Here is a 19,274-nt window from a genome sequence, read left to right as displayed (position 1 = left end):
TGTAAGAAGTTTCTGTTTATTTGGAAAATATCTTTAAAAAGGTTAGCTCCAAGTATTCTGATTTAAGTTAAAGGTAATGGAAATTAAAAAAAATTTTTTTATTTATTTGAAAGGAAGAGTGACAGAGAGTGCATCTGTCTGCTGGTTCCCTCCTTAAATGGCCACAATGGTCAGGACCATCTGTGTCTCATGTGGGTGGCAGGGACTGAAGTACTTGGGCCATCCTAGCTGCCTTTATGGGTGCATTAGCAGGGAGTGACTGAAAGTAAAGCAGCCAGCACTTGAAACAGTGCTGTTAGGGATGCTGGTGTTGCAGGTTGTGGCTTAACTCACTGCTACAGCACCAGCCCCAAGGTAATGAAAACTTTTTCAAAACTAATGACCTCAAAAATCCAAGAATCCTGGGCCGGTGCTGTAACACAGTGGGTTAAAGCCCCAGCCTGCAATGCCACATCCCATATGGGTACCTCTTCGAGTCCCGACTGCTTAACTTCTGGTCAGCTCTCTGCTATGGCCTGGGAAAGCAGTAGAAGATGGCCCAAGTCCTTGAACCCCTGCACCCATGTGGGAGCCCTGGAAGAAGCCCCTGGCTCCTGGCTTCGGATTGGCCCAGCTCCTACCGTTGCAGCCATTTGGGGAGTGAACCAGCAGATGGAAACCTCTTTATCTTGCTGTTTTTCCCTCTCCCTGTAACTCTGTGTTTCAAATTAAAAAAAAAAATTAAAACAAAAAATCCTAGTATCCTAATCTGCTTTGGCTTCTATAACAAAACACTGTAAGTATACTTGTTATTGCATACTTATTAAATTATTTCTGAAGTCAGATTTATCATGGGTGTGAAAGGAAAGTATACTTGGAGATGAGTCAAATTAGGAAAGAAAGGCTTTATTTTTGGTACTAAGCCACAGGGAGTAATTAAACTTAAAAGTGACATCCTCAAATTTGGTATACTTTGAGGAGCATCTTCTATAAACCAATCATTATGAAATATATTTTCACATAGCTCACAATGATCTGTGCTTCAAAAAAGACTATCAAAGCCATTGGAGCCCAGTGTGCTAAGCTGCCACTTGGGATGCCCGCATCCCCTATCAGTGCTGGGTTCAAGTTCAAGTTCTTCCACTTTTATCCAGCTTTCTGCTAATGTTACTGGGAGGCAGCAATGATGGCCCAAGTAGTTGGGTCCCTGCCACCCATATTGGGAGACCTGGATGGAATTCCTGGCCCCTGGCTTTAGCCTTGCCCAGGGCTGGCTGTTGCAGGTATAGAGCTCGTGTGCTTCCTTCTTTCTCTCTCATTCTGCCTTTCAAATCTTTAAGGGGCATCAGGCTATGTGATTGGAGAGGGGAGAGCCTGAAAACAGAAAGGCCAGTGAGGAGGTTTAACAGTTCTATATATGAAATTCTCAGAGTATTCTCCGTGGGCTGGCTTAGCGTAGCATAATGGGTAAAGTTGCTGCCTGCGATGCTGGCATCCCCTGTGGGCGCCGTTTCATGTTTCATCTGCTCCACTTCCAATCCAACTCCCTACTAATGGCTTGGGAAAAGTAATGGATATGGCCCAAGTACTTGGGCCCCATATTGCCCATGTGGGAGACCTGCATGAAGCTTGGCTCCTGGCTTCACTGTAATTGCCTTTCAAGCAAAGAAAGAAATCTGTTTTTTTTTTTTTTTTTTTTTTTTTTTTTTCTAAATTAGTCTCTAAGCCAGCAGTGCAGCATTACCTGAGAATCTGTTAGAAATATGTATTTTTGGGGCTGGCACTGTGGCGTAGTGGGTTAGGCTGCTGCCTACAGTGCCGGCATCCCATATGGGTGCCGGCTTGAGTCCTGGCTGCTCCACTTCCAATCCACCTCTCTGCTGTGGCCTGGGAAAGCAGTAGAAGATGGCCCAAGTCCTTGTGTCCCTGCACCCGTGTGGGAGACCCGGAAGAGCCTCCTGGCTCCTGGTTTTGTATTGGCACAGCTCTGGCCATTGCGGCCAATTGGGGAGTTATCCAGTGGATGGAGGACTTCTCTCTGTCTGCCTCTCCTCTCTCTGTGTAACTCTGACTTTCAAGTACATAAATATATCTTAAATATATATATATATATTCCAAGCACTACCCCAGACCTAATAGTGCCAACAATGTGTGCTGTAACAAGTCCTACAACTGAGGTGCTAAAACATGATGTACCATACAGTTTCAGAACCACTGATTAAATGTTTTTCAAATTTAGGAATTGTGGAGGGTAAAATGCTAAAATAAAGTTCCCAGAGTTGTGCTTTAAAATTTAGCTTTGTGGTTGAGACCATTTCCCATATCGGTGTAACTAGGTTCAATGCCCAGCTCTGATGCTTGACTTCAGGTTCCTGCTAAGGCAGACATTGGGAGGTACCAGTGATGGCTCAAGTAATTTGGTTCCTTCCACCCATGTGGAAGACTCAGATGGAATTTTTAGCTCTTGGCATCAGGATGGCCAGAATCTGGTGGTTGTGGATATTTGGGAAGTGAACCAGCAGACTGAAGTTCTGTCTCGCTGCCCCTCATGTAAATAACTCTTTAAAAAGATTAAGAATTTGGGGCCGGTGCTGTGGTGTAGAAGGTTAAACTGCCGCTTGCAGTGCCAGCATCTCATATGAGCACCACCCCCCTGTTAATGAGCTTGGGAAAGCAGTGGAAGATGGTTTAAGTCTTTCGGCCCCTGCACCCACGTGGGAGACCACAAAGAAAATCCTGACCCCTGACTTTGGCCTGTCTCAGCCCTAGCTGTCACAGCTACTTGGGGAGTGAACCAGTGGATAGAAGTCTCACTCCTCTCTATCTCTTTCAAATAAATAAATCTCTTTAAAAATTCAAGTTTCAGGTGTCTACATAATTTTTTTAAAAATTTTATTTATTTGAAAAGCAGAGAGCCCTGCTATCTTCTGGTTCACCTCCCCAAATGCCTGCAATAGCCAGCCTGAAGGAGTCCAAAGTCAAGTCAGGCACCCAAGTACTTGAGCCATCATCTGCGGTCTTCACAGTGTGTGGATCAGTAGGAAGCTGATTCAGAAGTGGAGAGGGGGCTGGAATCTAGGCACTTCATTATGGGCTGCAGGGGTTGCAAGTGGTGTCTTAATTTCTGCACTAAATGCCTGGCCCTACAAATCTGTTGAAAAGCTTCTCAGGGCAAGCTTTTGGCCTGGCAGTTAAGACACCAGTTGGGACACCTACATCCCATATCAGAGTGCCTGGGTTTGAGTCCTGGCTCCACTGGCAGTTGCAGCTTTATGTTGATGTGCATCCTGGGAAGCAGCAGGGCATGATGGTTTAGCTGCCTGGGTCCCTGCTACCCATGGATTCAGTTCCCACCTCCCGACTTCAGCCCTGTCTGTTGGAGACATTCAGGGAGTGAACCAGCAGATGGGGGCTCACTTGCTCTGTCTCTGTCTCAAAAGGAATAAAAGTCTAAATGAATAAGAAGTTTCTTAGAACCATCTGGAGTGGTCATTGGGGTCTCAAGTTTCACAAATTTTTTTAGGAACTCAGATCCAGTCTATTGTGTTTAATAGGAGAGGATGGGCCAGTGCTGTGGCATAGTGGGTAAAGCTGCCATCTGCGGTACTGGCATCCCATATGAGTGCCAGTTCATGTCCTGGCTGCTCCTCTTTAGATCCAGCTCTGCTGTGGCCTGGAAAAGCAGCAGAGGATGGCCCAAATCCTTGGGTCCCTGCACCTGCGTGGGATACCGGAAAGAAGCTCCAGGCTCTTGGCTTTGGATCGGCCCAGCTCTATCTGTTGTGGCCATTTGAGGAATGAACCAGCAGATGGAAGATCTCTGCTTCTGCCTCTGCAATTCTGCCTTTCAAATAAATCAATAAATTTTTAAAAAAAGGTTAAAGAGGAAAGAGGTGTGAAGTAGCTTATGTTAATAGAGGCACTTCTAGTAATTAATGACTAAGTTATGAGCAGGACTTAGCTCCTTTGTCCATTCTGCCTACAGTGTCTTGACTGTGACTAAATACATGGTGGGGCTGGCGCCATGGCTCAATAGGCTAATCCTCCGCCTTGCAGCGCCGGGACACCGGGTTCTAGTCCCGGTCGGGGCACCGGATTCTGTCCCAGTTGCCTCTCTTCCAGGCCAGCTCTCTGCTATGGCCCGGGAGTGCAGTGGAGGATGGCCCAAGTGCTTGGGCCCTGCACCCGCATGGGAGACCAGGAAAAGCACCTGGCTCCTGGCTTCAGATCAGCATGGTGGGCCGGCCGCGGTGGCCATTGGAGGGTGAACCAACGGCAAAGGAAGACCTTTCTGTCTCTCTCTCTCTCTCACTGTCCACTCTGCCTGTCAAAAAAATAAATAAATAAAAAAATTTTAAAAAAATACATGGTAGGACATAATTCTTCCAAACACTTGTGCACTCATTGAATGCCTGATGGGTCAACTTTTCTTTTTAGCTTAATAGTTTAAAACTGACATAGTGAAGGTTTTCTTTAAATGTTTACTATTTTAATTTTTTTGAAAAGTAGACAGACAGTAAACAGGTTTCTCCAAATGCCTTCAATAGCCAGGGCTGGGTTGTGCTAAAGCCCTGAGTATTGAAGCGCAGGTCTCCCATGTGAGTGGCAGGAACCCAGTTACTTGAGCTGTTACTGCTGCCTCGTGGGTCTGCACTGGCAGGGAGCTGTAGCCAGGATCTGGGGTCTGGAAATGAACCGAGGTCCCCCTGTGTAGGATACTGTCATCTTAATCACTAGGCCAAATGCCTACCCTTTACTTTTTAAAAAAGATTTATTCATTTATTTGAAAGGCAGAGTTGGGGGAGGGGAGAGCAAGAAAGAGGTCATCCATCTGCTGGTTCATTCCCTAAGTGACTGCCAATGTCCAGGGCTGGGCCAGGAGACTAGAACTCTATCTGGGTCTCCCAAGTGGGTAGCAGGAACCCAAGAACTTGGGCCATCCTGTGCTGCTGTTCAAGGTGTATTTGCAGGGAGCTGGATCTGAAGTGGTACAGCTGGGACTTGGATTAGCTCTCATACAGGATTCTAGTGTCCCAGGTGGCAGCTTAACCTGCTGGGCCACCACGCCAGCCTCCCACCTTTATGCATCAGCTACATTTCTGTTCCTGGTACTGCAATGTGTTTGCAGCTTATAGAAGTCATCTCTTTTCCTCACAACATAGTAATTCCTGAATCCAGAGTCTGTCTCATTCCAGAAAACTTACACCAGCCACTGTATCAAGATATCGCACTCTAACTTATTGATGTTAAGAGGGTAATTATGTAAAAAAAAAAAGTTAAGAAACAGACATACTCCATTGTCTCATTAAACACTCATTTAATTTTTTAAAAAATATTTATTTTATTTGAAAGAGTTACACAGAGGAGAGGCAGAGAGAGAGAGAGGTCTTCCATTCGATGGTTCACTCCCCAATTGGCTGCAATGGCCGGAGCTGTGCCAATCCAATGCCAGGACCTTCCTCTCGGTCTCCCACATGGGTGCAGGGGCCCAAGGACTTAGGCCATTGTCCACTGCTTCCCAGGCCACAGCAGAGAGCTGGATCAGAAGTGGAGCAGCCGGGACTTGAACCAGTGCCAATAAGGGATGCCGGCACTGCAGGCGGTGGCCCTATCTGCTATGCCATAGCACTGGCCTCAGTGAGCTTTTTGAATTTTACAAAACTCTGCATTCTATGAGGCCTGTCCTTTTCTAGACACATGGGCACAGCAGAGTACAAAGCCAAGACCCGTTCTCCTGGAGCTTACATTCTGAAGGAATAGAAAATCAATACACACATATGTAGATGTTAGGGAGTGGAAACTGTGATGACAAACTAAAAGCAGGATAAGGGAAATGGAGGATGAGATGCCGTGCAATGATCGGGATGAAGCGAGGGAGCAAACAGCTGCAAATCTGGTAGACAAATGTCCCCAGGCCACCTTTGCCCAAGCTGCAAACACTGTGAGAGCTAGTTGGTTGGTTCCCTGGTCACTCTTACTCCTGTTCCAGCCCAAAGAAGGGGATGGTGTGGTTTAGGAGAGTTCCCACCTTGTCACACCCCAGATTCCAACTCTTGTGAGCCACTGTCCCAGGAGCAACCCAAAGCACAGTTCAGCCTATGTGCAACTCTTTAGGACTGAGAAAACAGTTGCAGCTAAACGTTCCTTCACACCTTTTGACATCTTTCCTTTTACAAGGCAGTGGGCCCCAGCCATTCATGTGGGTGACCAGGATGGAAACTCCTGGCTCCAGCTTGGCACAACTCTGGCTGATGTGGGAATCTGGGCAGTGAACCAGCGGATGGAAGGTCTCTCTGTGTCTCTACCTCTCTGTGACACTCAGCCTTTCAAATAAATCCTTAGAAAAAACTCCTCAAACTACTTTTTTTTTTTTTTTTGACAGGCAGAGTGGACAGTGAGAGAGAGAGACAGAGAGAGAAAGGTCTTCCTTTGCCGTTGGTTCACCCTCCAATGGCCGCCGCGGCCAGCGCACCGCACTGATCCAATGGCAGGAGCCAGGTACTTATCCTGGTCTCCCATGGGGTGCAGGGCCCAAGCACCTGGGCCATCCTCCACTGCACTCCCTGGCCATAGCAGAGAGCTGGCCTGGAAGAGGGGCAACCGGGACAGAATCCGGCGCCCCGACCGGGACTAGAACCGGTGTGCCGGCGCCGCAAGGTGGAGGATTAGCCTATTGAGCCACGGCGCCGGCCTTTTTTTTTTTTTTTTTTACTACTTTTTAAAGTAACTGCACCTGTTTACACCCCTACCAGCTGCAAAAGAGTTTCCACTGTTTGACATGTTCATGAAACCAGTGATGAACGACCTTTAACCAGTGTCTTTCACTTCGACTTCCTTTTATAATCCCACCTTTCTCAGAGCTAGAGGACAGTGCCATGGCGAAGCACTTTGCAAGGTGCTCAGTGAATTCCTATTGATCGATGTCACCTCTCTGCTTAAAATTTTCGACGCTTTTCTAAATCTGCAGGAAGTGCTCCGTGAGATCACAGTGATAATGTACTCGTTTTATATTCCCAGAAACCTAACATAATTTGTAAAATATCTTGCAGGAGGCACTAAGTCAACATTTTATGAATGAGTATCAGAACACCACCTCCGCCAATCACACATTTCTTCTACCGCATTTACACATCGAATCGTCACCTACTTATGACATGCCCAACCTGGCAGCGTCTGCAGGCTTCCAATCAGTATCAGAGTCACACTTGGAAGCGTTTACCTGGAACTACAAAGGCACATGCGCGATGACGCGGAAGTCGGGGCGGGCGAGACGCCGTAGCGGTGACGTAGTGTGCCTGCGCCGAGGCCTCACCCGGGATTGGCTGAGCGGAGGCGGGAACCTTGAGCTCCTCCGGCTGTGAGGAGAGCGTTGTTTACCCGCGGCTCTTCTCTGTGTACGGGTTTAGCTCATCCTCTGCCGTGCGTCCTTGAAGGGGAAGCCGGGGAAGCCGGGGAAGCCGGCGACAGCGTTACGCTGGTGCGGGATGAAACGGGTAGTGGCTCTGGAGTTGGCCAGGAGGACGTAGCGACGGCGGACGCCTCTTGGGAGTCCCGGAGCCGCGGTGTCTGAAGTGCGTGGCATTGGGTGGCCTGGAGGGGCGGGCGGGCTGGCGGCAGTGGTGGTGCTGCTGGTGCTCCGGGGGTGGTGCCTGGGACATCCTGTGCCGGTGGTACGCGCAGGCTGCTTTGGCGTTGGGATCGCTCTCCCTGCACCGATCTGCCCTCGCTGGCCTCTGAAGCTGCTTCCCGGGGCCTGGAGGGGGTCGGTGCTAGCGATGGATCACGGGTCTTCAGAAAGTTTCGGCGTGTGTGCCTTAGGATGTCCATGGGTTCAACATTTCTTCTTTTTGCACCAAACTGTCATAATTCCGTCTTAAGAACTTTTTGAAACACCCTACTAGATGTCGATGGGTTTAGGGTGGTGATTCTTAGTGCTTAGTGTTCGGAGATCTAGTATCTAGCATCTAGTCCAATTTCGCAAATGGGGAAGTTGGTTTGTTTTTTTAAATAGCTTGCCTGAAGTTAAGCTTGTTTGAAGTGGAAGACAGCTACGCTGGCATTTCTTTCATATCTTTCTGTTTCTCGCTACTGTACTTTTCTAACATAGCTTTAAAAGGTTGTCGGTCGAAATTTTCTCAGCATTACAGGAGCGCCTGACTGTTGTAGAGAGTAGAACCTATTATATCCCGGGGTGTGTGTATCCTAGTTTTATTCATACTATCTAGAAATTACTAGTTTAAGTAGCCTCATCAACTGTCTTGTTATTTCAGCTGATAGTCAACTAAAAGCCTTCCATTTATCTGAACCTTGCAGTTTTCTGTTTCATTTGGTCATTATATAGCCTTTTTTTAAAAAATTTTTATTTTTTTGACAGGCAGAGTGGACAGTGAGAGAGAGACAGAGAGAAAGGTCTTCCTTTTTTCCGTTGGTTCACCCTCCAATGGCCTCCGCGGCAGGTGCGCTGCAGCCGGCGCACCGCGCTGAACCGATGGCTGGAGCCAGGTGCTTCTCCTGGTCTCCCATGGGGTGCAGGGCCCAGGGACTTGGGCCATCCTCCACTGCACTCCCTGGCCACAGCAGAGAGCTGGCCTGGAAGAGGGGCAACCGGGACAGAATCCGGCGCCCCGACCGGGACTAGAACCCAGTGTGCCGGCGCCGCTAGGCGGAGGATTAGCCTAGTGAGCCGAGGTGCTGGCTTTTATATAGCCTTTCTAAATGCAGCCTAATTTTCACTCATATTTCAGTTAAATCATCTCGTTGCAGTTTGTGTCAATTTCAAATTCATGTGATTTATGTAGCTAGAGACATGTAATATTCTTACTCGTGCAAAGGACATGAGTTTGTTGTTTTGGCATGATTTATCTGTTGACCTAGAAATATTGCTTCTGAAATGATCGCAAACCATCTCTTTCATTCATAATTTTCTCTAAGATTGTGCTAATAGCGATCTTTTGTCCTTTAATAAAAAAATAGCATTGAGTGACCTTTACTGTAACCCCCCAAGCTCTATGAAGACTTACATCAAATATTTTAACATTGTTGAAAATGGGAAATGTCTATCCATCAGTGATGACTTGATGTTTAGTTGGCTGCACTTTTTTCTGGAATACATAAAATAATGCTATATTTTTAATTGTTGGCATTTTAGATTCGATGAATACAGTAGTTAAAAAATTATAAATGGCATTTTCCCTATTACAAAGATAAAATTTTCAATGTAGAAAATTTTAAATATATACAAATACTCAGAAGAAAATAAAAAAAATTACTGGTTATTCTAATACCTAGAGATAATGGCATGTGTTTTTCTAGTCTTTTTTTTTTAAGATCTGTTTTATTTATTTGAAAGATGGAATTACAGAGAGAGGTAGAGACAGAGGTCTTCCATTCACTGGCTTCACTCTCCAAATAGTCACAGCTGGAGCTGAGCTGATCTGAAGCCAGGAGCTTCCTTTAGGTCTCCCAAATGAACCAAGGATTTGGTTCATTCTCTGCTGCTTTCCCAGGCGCATTAGCAGGGAGCAGTTGGAGTTGAACCAGCATCCATAGAAGATGCTGGCGCTGCAGGCCAGGGCTTTAACCTGCTGCGCCACAGCGCTGGCCCCTTTCTAGTCTTTTTAAGGATTGCCTGTTATATGTAACAAAATTATATCTGTTTATAGCTGTATAATTTACAGTGTAGTTACATATGTATTTTGCAGTGATTTCTTTGCATTGATTGATTTGTTTGAAAGGCAGAGTAACAGTGAGTGAGTGAACATACACCCAGTGGCCACAACAGCCAGGGCTGTGCCAGTCCTAGAGCCAGGATCCTGGAACTGATCTCCCATATGGGTGGCAGGGGCCCAAGCAATTGGACCATCATATGCTGCTTCCCAGGTATGTTAGCAGGAACCAGATCAGAAGCAGAGAATCTGGGACTGAAACTAGCATCCCAAGTTGGGGCTTAACTGCCATGCCACAGTGTTGTCCACGAATGTGTGATACCCCTATAGCCACATTATAATCTGACAGGTGGAGAGAAAGAGAGAGAAATGAATGAGAATGCTCCCATCTGCTGATTGACTCCCCAGATGTTGAAAAGGGCCAGGCTGAAGATGGGAGCTTGGAATTCAATCCAGGTCTTCCACCTGGGTTGAGCCATCATGTGCTTCCTTCCCAGGGTGTGTGTTAACAGAGAGCTGAAATCTGGAGCAGAGTCAGGATTCAGACGCAGGAATTCTGATCTGGGATGTGGGCATCCTAACTGGAGCATTCTACTTTTTTTTTTTTTAGAAAGAGTGAAAGAGAGATTTTCCATCTCTAGGTTCACTTCCCAAAAGGCTGTAATGGCTGTGCCTCATCCAGGAGAAGCCAGGCATCCAGAACTCCACTGGAGTCTCCAACGTGGGTGGAAGGGACCCTAGGTAGTTGGGCCATCCTCCACTGTCTCCTCAGGTGCATTAGCAGGGAGCAACATTGGAAGTGGAGCAGCTAGAACTCGAACCATTGCTTTGCTATGGGATGTTGGCATTGCAGATGGCAATTTTTTAAAAAATTTAAAGAAAAAAGTATGTATGTGTGGCCAGCACTGTGGCACAGTGGATTAAGCCACAGCCTGTGGTGTCAGCATCTCATATGGGTGCTGGTTTTAGTCCTAGCTTCTCCACTTCTGATCCAGCTCCCTACTAATGTGCATGGGAAAGCAGCGGAAGATGGCCCAAGCCTCTGTACACACATGGGAGATCTGGAAGAAGCTCCTGGCTCCTGGCTTCTGCCTGGCACAGCCTTGGCCATTGTGGCCATTTAGGGGATGAATGAGTGGATGAAAGATCTCTTTCTGTCTCTCCTTTAACTCTACCTTTCAAATAAATCTTAAAAAAAAAAAAATAGAGTATATATGCATATGTTATTGATTTTCTTTTTTTACTCTATTTTAAAAAGTTGGAATGAAACTGAACATGTGGCTGTTTTTCATTTGTTGCATCCAAAACACTTCTCATGCCATTAAAAAAAATTTTTTTTTAAATTTATTTGAAAGGCAGAGTTAGAGAGAGAGACATCTTCTATCCACTGGTTCACTCCCTGAACTATCCAGTCTCCCACTTAGCAGCGGGAGCACTTGGGCCATCTTCCACTGCTTTCCCAAGTGTATTAGCAAGGAGTTGGAGGGAAAACAGAGCTGTAGGGACTTGAACTAGCTATCACATTGGAATGCTGGAGTTGCAGGTCTTGGATTAACCTGTTGTGCCACAATCCCAGCCCCTAAACATTCTTTTTTTTTTTTTTTTTTTTTTTTTTTTTTTTTTTTGACAGGCAGAGTGGACAGTGAGAGAGAGAGAGACAGAGAGAAAGGTCTTCCTTTTGCCGTTGGTTCACCCTCCAATGGCTGCCGCAGGTGGCGCGCTGCGGCCAGCGCACTGCGCTGATCTGATGGCAGGAGCCAGGTACTTATCTTGGTCTCCCATGGGGTGCAGGGCCCAAGCACTTGGGCCACCCTCCACTGCACTCCCTGGCCACAGCAAAGAGCTGGCCTGGAAGAGGGGCAACCGGGACAGAATCTGGCGCCCCGACCAGGACTAGAACCTGGTGTGCCGGCGCCACAGGCGGAGGATTAGCCTAGTGAGCCAAGGCGCCAGCCTAAACATTCTTTTAAAAAGTGTGTATTTGTCATTAATGGCTGTAGATTCATTCATATGACGAACACTAAGTGCTAGCTATGTGTTTGCTATAATAATAAATGAAATATTAGTATCCTTTATCTGAAATAACTAGCAATATTTTGTATATATAATGAAATATCTTAGGGATGGGACCCAAGTCAGAACACAGAATTCATTTGTTTTGTATATACCTTATACACATAGCCTAAGGGTAATTGTATGCAATATTTTAAGTGTAATTGCCTTTTTAAAGAAAATTAAGATTTAAAAATTTATTTTTGCTTTTCATTTTATTTGAAAGGCAGAGAAAGACAAAGATATTTCTGTTTTCTGATTCATTTCCCAAGTGCTTAAAACAGCTGGGCCTGGTCCAGGCCACAGCCAGGAGCCCAGTACTTAAGCCATGAAGTGCTGCCTCTCCAACCCAGGCTCTCTGATATGGCATACAGGTGTCTCAAGTAGCGTCTAATCTCTGTGCCAGATTACCAGCCCCAACACTTGCCTTTCGACTATGAGCTTTATATGAGGTCAGGTGTGGATTGTTTACACAGCTCAGAGGGAACATTAGAGCAGTCTGATTGCAGTGTGAAAATGTTTGGATAGTGCGTGCATAATCAGACTCATGAATTATTTCTGTTTTGGCTGTTTTTCAGGTCAGTACTATTGACTATGAGACGATCTGCAGCACCAAGTCAGTTGCAGGGGAATTCCTTCAAAAGACTAAAATTTTTACCCCCAGGAAGAAGTAATCCAAGTCCAAAAGAAGAAATTATAAAACTGAATCCAGATATAAAGTTATTTAAGGTAAAAAAAAATAATACAGAGAAACTTGTATTTAAAAAATTTTTATTTATTTGAGAAGCAGAGAGACAGATTTTCCATCCACTGGTTCACTCCCAAAATGCCTGCAACAGCTGCAGCTGGGCCAGGCTGAATTCAGTAGCCAAGAACTCAATCCAGGTCTCTCACAGGGGAAGCAGGGACCCAACTACCTGAGCCATCACCTGTTGCTTCCCTGGATACGCAATAGCTGGAAGCTAGAATTGAGGTTGGAGTTGGGACCAGAACCCCCGCACTCTGAAGCAGGATGTGGGTGTGCCAAGCGGCATCTTAACTACTGTGCTGCTAAACTCCTGTCTCTCTGCCTTTTTTAAAATTTTTTTTTATTTTTTATTTTTTGACAGGCAGAGTGGACAGTGAGAGAGAGAGACAGAGAGAAAGGTCTTCCTTTGCCGTTGGTTCACCCTCCAGTGGCTGCCGCGGCTGGCGCGCTGCGGCTGGCGCATTGCGCTGATCCGAAGGCAGAAGCCAGGTGCTTTTCCTGGTCTCCCATGGGGTGCAGGGCCCAAGTACTTGGGCCATCCTCCACTGCCTTCCCGGGCCACAGCAGAGAGCTGGCCTGGAAGAGGGGCAACCGGGACAGAATCCGGCGCCCTAACCAGGACTGGAACCCGGTGTGCTGGCGCCGCTAGGTGGAGGATTAGCCTATTGAGCCGTGGTGCCGGCCCTGTCTCTCTGCCTGTAAAAAAAAATAAAACTGTTGCAAAAATGAAATTTGTGACTTCCATTAGTTGACTTACTTTGAAATCTTATCAGAGGTTTTTGAAAATGTAGCCGCTAACAGTAAATTTATTGTGATGATTATAATCCTGTCACCCACATGGGGGACCTGGATGGAGTTTCTAGCTCCTGGCTTTGGCCTGGCCTAGTCCTGGCTGTTGCAGGCGTTTAGGAAACAAACCAGCAGATGGAAGATCTCTCTGTCACTCTGTCTTTGAAGTGGGTGAAAGTAAATAAACATGTTTTGAAAAGGTTCATATTTTAATTCCAGGAATATGAATATGTTACCTTACATAGCAGAAGGGATTTTAGTGAATTGATTAATTTTAAAGACCTCAGTTGAGATGAGGAGGTTGTCCTGGATTATCTGACTGGGCCCCAAATAATCTCAAGTGTCCTTAAAAGTGGGAGGAGTCAAGAGAGTCAGAGATTATGTGATTATGGAAGTGATTATGGAAGTAGGGGCAGAGAAATGCAATACAGCTGGCTTTCAAGATGGTGGTGGTGGTGGGGCGCAAGCTAGGGCATGTGGGTGGTTTGTGGAAGTTTGGAAAAACATGTAGCTTCTGGAAAGGAATGTGGTTTTGCTGATTACTTGATTTTAGCTCATTAAGACCCAAGTAGTAACTTGGAGTTGTAATGCGTGGGACTACAATATGATAAATATTTTTTGCTTTGTTAATACATTTGTGGTAATTTGGTACAGCAGCAGTAGAAAATGTGTAGATATGCAAAATGAACCCCTGTGTCTCTGCTCAACCCCTTACCTAGCTTCAACAATTGATAATTCGTGATCACTCTTGTTTCTCTTTTCCTGCCCAGTTCCCTATCCAGACCCTCCCCACTTATTTTGATGCAGATCCCAAGAATATCTTTTCATTTGTAAATTTTTTTGTATGTGTCTCAAATATTCTATAGTATACAAGGGCTCTATAAGAAAGACCAATAGTGAAATTACCAGTATTTCACCTAAAAATTAACAATATTTAAGTGTTGATTTTTTTAAAAGATTTATTTTATTTATTTGAAAGAGTTATAGAGAGAGGTAGAGACAGAGAAAGAAGTCTTCCATCTGCTGGTTCACTCCCCAGATGGCCGCAACAGCTGGAGCTGTGCCAATCCGGAGCCAGGAGCCAGGAGCTTCTTCCAGGTCTCCCATTTGGGTGCAGGGGCTCAAGGACTTGGGCCGTCTTCCAGTGCTTTTCCAGGCCATAGCTGGATTGGAAGAGGAGCAGCTAGGACTAGAACTGGCGCCCATATGGGATGCTGTTTCGTCAGGCCAGGGCTTTTAACCCACTGCGTCACAGCACTGGCCTCTAAGTGTTGATTTTAGTGTTGAAAAATTTAACAAGAAAAAGCTTTTTTTTTTTTTAGATTTATTTATTTATTTGAAAGAGTTACATAGAGGCAGAGGCAGAGAGAGGAGAGAGGTCTTCCAGTCACTGGTTCACTCCTCAATTGGCTGCAACGGTTGGAGCTGCACCAATCCAAAGCCAGGAGCCAGGAGCTTCTTCCAGGTCTCCCACATGGGTTCAGGGGCCCAAAGGCTTGGGCCATCTTCCACTGCTTTCCCAGGCCATAGCAGGGAGCTGGATTAGAAGTGGAGCAGCCAGGACTAGAACTGACGCTCATATGGGATGCTGGCACTGCAGGCTCTGGCTTTAACCTACTACGCCACAGCGCCAGCCCCAAGAAAAAGCTTTTTAAATTATAAGAATGGCATGTTATGATTTGTTTAAAACTCTTCTCACTGTAATTATAAGAGCAGTTTTCATTGCCATATCTTCCTGCTTTAAAAGCAATAACAGTTGGATTCAGTTTATCATAAAATATCTGTTCTTGATTCAGAAATATAGAAACCAGTAGCTTATTTTTTAAAGATTTGTTTATTTGAGTTTATTTGTTTATTTGAGGCAGAGTTTCAGAAAGGGAGAGAAAGAGAGAAAGAGATACTGTATCTGCTGTGTTGCTCTCCAGATGGTTGCAACAGCCCAGTCTGGGCCAGGTCAAAACCAGGAGCTTAGAACTCCATCTGGGTCTCTCATATGGGCAGCAGGGGCCCAGGTACTTGGACCATCTTCTGCTGCCTGCCCAGGGGCATTAGCAGGGAGCTAGATTGGAAGTAGAGCAGCAGGGACTCAAACCCACACTCACATGGGAAGCTGGTGTTGCAGGTGGTGGCTTAATTCACTGTGCTACAATGCTTGCCCCATTAGCTCATATTTTAAATTAGAAATCTATTATGTAAAAATCTGGAAAATTAGAAGAACTCAAGAAAATGTAAAATTAGAATTAATTTTTGATTAAAATATGTATTTGCTTCTTTTAGGGTGCTGCAGATAACTCCTTTCAGCAGTCAGAAAATGATGCTAGAATATGCAGTACAAACCCTCTGCCTACAGAAGAAAATACTAAAGAAATTAATCATGGGAATAATTCTAGGATAAACTGTTTCGTTGAAGCATCTGCCGCGACCTCATTAGATCCACCTCCTTTCGGTAAGATGATGCTTTCTGTTGGTCAGGTTTGTACTTGGTACAGTATTCTTTAACTGATTATTCAAGAATGAATATATTATATTTGAAAATTGTTGTGCAAGTAAGTCGTTGCCAAGTGACATTTTTTGTTGCCATAATTTATCTTCAGTGATTGTATTAATAACCATATAACTGAAATCTTGCACTTCAATAACTATTTTAGATTGTTTGTTGTAAACTTATAGCATCAGTTGTGTGTGTTTGTTTTTTTATTTTTATTTATTTGCAAAGCAGAGTTACAGAGAGGCAGAGAGAGAGAGAGAGAGGTCTTCCATCCACTGCTTTACTAAGCAAATGACCACAACAGCTGGAGCTGGGTTGATCCAAAGCCAGGAGCCAGGAGCTTCTTCTGGGTCTCCCATTTGGGTGCAGGGGCCCAAGCACTTGGGCTGTCTTCTACTGCTTTCCCAGGCCATGGCAGAGGACTAGATCGGAAGTAGAGCAACTGGGGCCTGAACCGGCATGCATATGGGATGCTGGCACTGCAGGTGGTAGCTTTACATGCTACCACAGCTAGCCACAGCTCGGGTTCTGTTGTGCGTGTGTGTGTGTGTGTGTGTGTGTATGTGTGTATGTGTGTTTTAAGATTTATTTATTTATTTGACAGGCAGAGTTAGATAGGGAGAGACAGAGAGATCTTCTGTCTGCTGGTTTATTCCCCAAATGGCTGTGATGGTCAGAGTTGGGCCAGGAGCCAAGAGCTTCTTCTTCAGATCTTCTACATGGGTGCAGGGTCCAAGTTCTTGGGCCATCTTCTGCTGCTTTCCCTAGGCACATTAGCAGGGAGCTGCATCGGAAGTAGAGCTGCCGGGATTTGAACTGGCGCCCATACTGAATGCTGGCATCGCAGATAGTAGCTTTACCTGCTGTGCCATAGTGCCCCCATCAATTGTATTTGAGTATTTAAATTTTTTTTTTCTAAAAAACTTGTAAACATTAGAGAGGTGAACCTGAAGTGAGCAAATTGTTAATTTGAGATCAGTTAGACTTGAATTATCAAGGTACATAATTGCACGGAAGCCAAGCATTCAAGAAATGCTGGGGGCCGGCACTATAGCACAGTGGGTTAACGCCCTGGCCAGAACTACCAGCATCCCATATGGGCGCGGGTTCAAGTCCCGGCTGCTCCACTTCCAGTCGAGCTCTCTGCTGTGGCCTGGGAAAGCAGTAAAAGATGGCCCAAGTCCTTGGGCCCCTGCACCCACATGGGAGACCTGGAAGAAGCTCCTGGTTCCTGGCTTTGGATTGGCGCAGCTCTGGCAGTTGTGGCCAATTGGGGAGTGAACCATCAGATGGAAGACTCTGACTCACTCTCTCTCTCTCTCTCTCTCTCTCTCTCTCTTCTTGTGTAACTCTGAATTAATAAATCTTAAAAAAAAAAAAGAAATGCTATGTCTCTTCATTGTTGATTAAAAAAATGATCATGATTCTTTGACTCTGTTTGACATCACTGTTTTTCAGGTAACTAAAAAAAATACTAAAAAAGAAAAAGTAGTTTACAGATGTTTAGTTGGCCTTTTAAAGGCATCAGTAAGACTATGTTTTTCCAAATTTCTTATTTTTGTGGTTGAATGAACAGATTGAGGGAACTGGCCCCATCAGGTGGACTGCTGGATAGCAACTGCTATTTTTTTTTTTAAAGATTTATTTTATTTATTTGAAAGACAGAGTTACAGAGAGAGGTAGAGACAGAGAGAGAAGTCTTCCATCCGCTGGTTCACTCCCCAGATGGCCACAACGGCTGGAGCTGCGCCGAAGCGAAGCCAGGAGCCAGGAACTTCTTGGTCTCCCACGTGGGTGCAGGGGCCCAGGGACTCGGGCCGTCTTCTAATGCTATCTCAGGCCGTAGCAGAGAGCTGGATTGGAAGAGGAGCAGCCGGGACTAGAACTGGCACCCATATGGGATGCTGGCGCTTCAGGCCAGGGCTTTAACTCGCTGCGTCACAGCGCCGGCCCCACAACTGCTATTCTTAGGATATCAGTGCAAATCAACAAAGTAACTTAAGAGAATAACATTTTGAAGGAAGTTCTTGAACTTTGCGATGATTAAAAATTTTATCTATGAATGAGTTCATTTCTTGTTGGAATAGAAAAGGAATTTTGTATTTTTTTCAGCTGAACATCATCTTGATGCCATTTAAGTACTCCTTGTAACTTTTTAAAAGCAGTGACTAGTGTCACTGGGAAGGTGAGAAAGACTTTCTGTGCCAGTGTCAATTTAGAGAGGTCCCTAGGGCTGGCTGTGTCATGGCGGTTTAGCTGCAGCGTTGCCTCACTGATTTGCTCTCCCTTCTTTCTTCCATGTGTTCTCCCTGTCTTTTCTTCTTCCATCCTTTTTAGTTAGGTGTTCTGTTTTCCCACGCTTTCTGTTGTCAAGCCGGAGGCAGATAATGATACACGTATGCCTTATTTCTTTTTTGTCCTGCTAGCTAATCTTCACCAGAGAATGATACTTTGACTGTGGAGTATTATACATTCTGTTTTACTGGTTTTGGGCTTTGTGTTCGATTATAGTTTCTTATTCTGTTCCCTGTTAAATATGACAAGGGAGGGAAGAGTTAAGATAAATTGAAGACAGAATTAATTTCCTCAACCCTTAATCCGTTAATCCTTCCTCTGATTTAGTGCATTCACTGGACTGGGGAACCTGTGCCAGCCTCCCAGCACTCTCCTGCCTCTCATTCGGGGAGAGGTTAAATTGGGAGAAAAAGCCATTTGAGAACTGTTTTGTTCCCCATGGTGGATGCCTGGAGAGGGAGGTAGGAAAGCTTGGAGGCAAGAGGCATGTGTGGCCTACACTTATCTGTGACATCCTTTTAGTTTTAGATCCAATCCCCCTGAAGTGAGGGGCAAGCCTGTATGTCCTTTCCAGTTAAATTATGTTCTTGTTTTCCACTATCACCTTTCTAATTTTAAAAATTCCCTACAAATAGAGAAGTTGAAACCACGTTCCAGTTAATGTCCTAAATTCGAGTTACATTTCTCCTCATTTGTCAATGCTTTCTCTGTGTGTGTATATGAACTTTCCCCCTGCACCTCCATTATTTATTTATTATAGTATGAGTGTGTGAGTGAGCGAGCATGCAAGTGAGCTACCTATAGAGAAGGAGAGAATCTTCCATTGGCTGGTTGATTCCCAAAATGCATGCAATAGCTGGGGCAGGGGCAGAGCCAGGAGCCAGAAACTGAGTGCATGGGTGGCAAGGACCCAACTACTTGAGTGGCTACTCACCTGCTGCTCCTAGCTGTAGATGGGAGCCAGAGCTGGCTGCAGTATGAGATGTGGGCCTCCTAACTAGTCTCTTTAAGACTAGGCCAGCTCCTTGTCTTTTCCTGGATCTTTTGGACATAAGTTGCATATATCATGCTGTTTTACCTCTGCGTACTTCGGCAAATGTTTCCTCAAATAACTATTTTCTCCTGTGTAGCTATACATTATTCCAAAAAAGATTGTGATTCATAGTATTTTTTTTAAAGATTTATTTATTTATTTGAAAGGCAGAGTTACAGAGAGGCAGAGGCAAAGAGAGAGAGAGAGAGAGGTCTTCCATCCGTT

The 19,274-nt window shown here is 45.3% G+C and overlaps 1 protein-coding gene across 1 annotated transcript in view; it reads left to right on the top strand.

Moving 5' to 3' along the window:
- The first annotated feature begins 7,262 nt into the window (after nt 1-7,262).
- Nucleotides 7,263-19,274, top strand: part of RAD54B (RAD54 homolog B) — an 85,951-nt gene continuing 73,939 nt past the window's right edge. The window contains exons 1-3 of the mRNA XM_008255751.4: nt 7,263-7,550; nt 12,275-12,425; nt 15,511-15,679. Coding sequence (XP_008253973.2) covers nt 12,291-12,425; nt 15,511-15,679 — 304 coding nt within the window. The 5' untranslated portion in view covers nt 7,263-7,550; nt 12,275-12,290. The remainder of the gene's footprint in view (nt 7,551-12,274; nt 12,426-15,510; nt 15,680-19,274) is intronic.

This window comes from Oryctolagus cuniculus, chromosome 6, assembly GCF_964237555.1.
Source record: "Oryctolagus cuniculus chromosome 6, mOryCun1.1, whole genome shotgun sequence".
Taxonomy (NCBI): domain Eukaryota; kingdom Metazoa; phylum Chordata; class Mammalia; order Lagomorpha; family Leporidae; genus Oryctolagus; species Oryctolagus cuniculus.
This window is presented reverse-complemented; position numbering and strand designations above follow the sequence as displayed.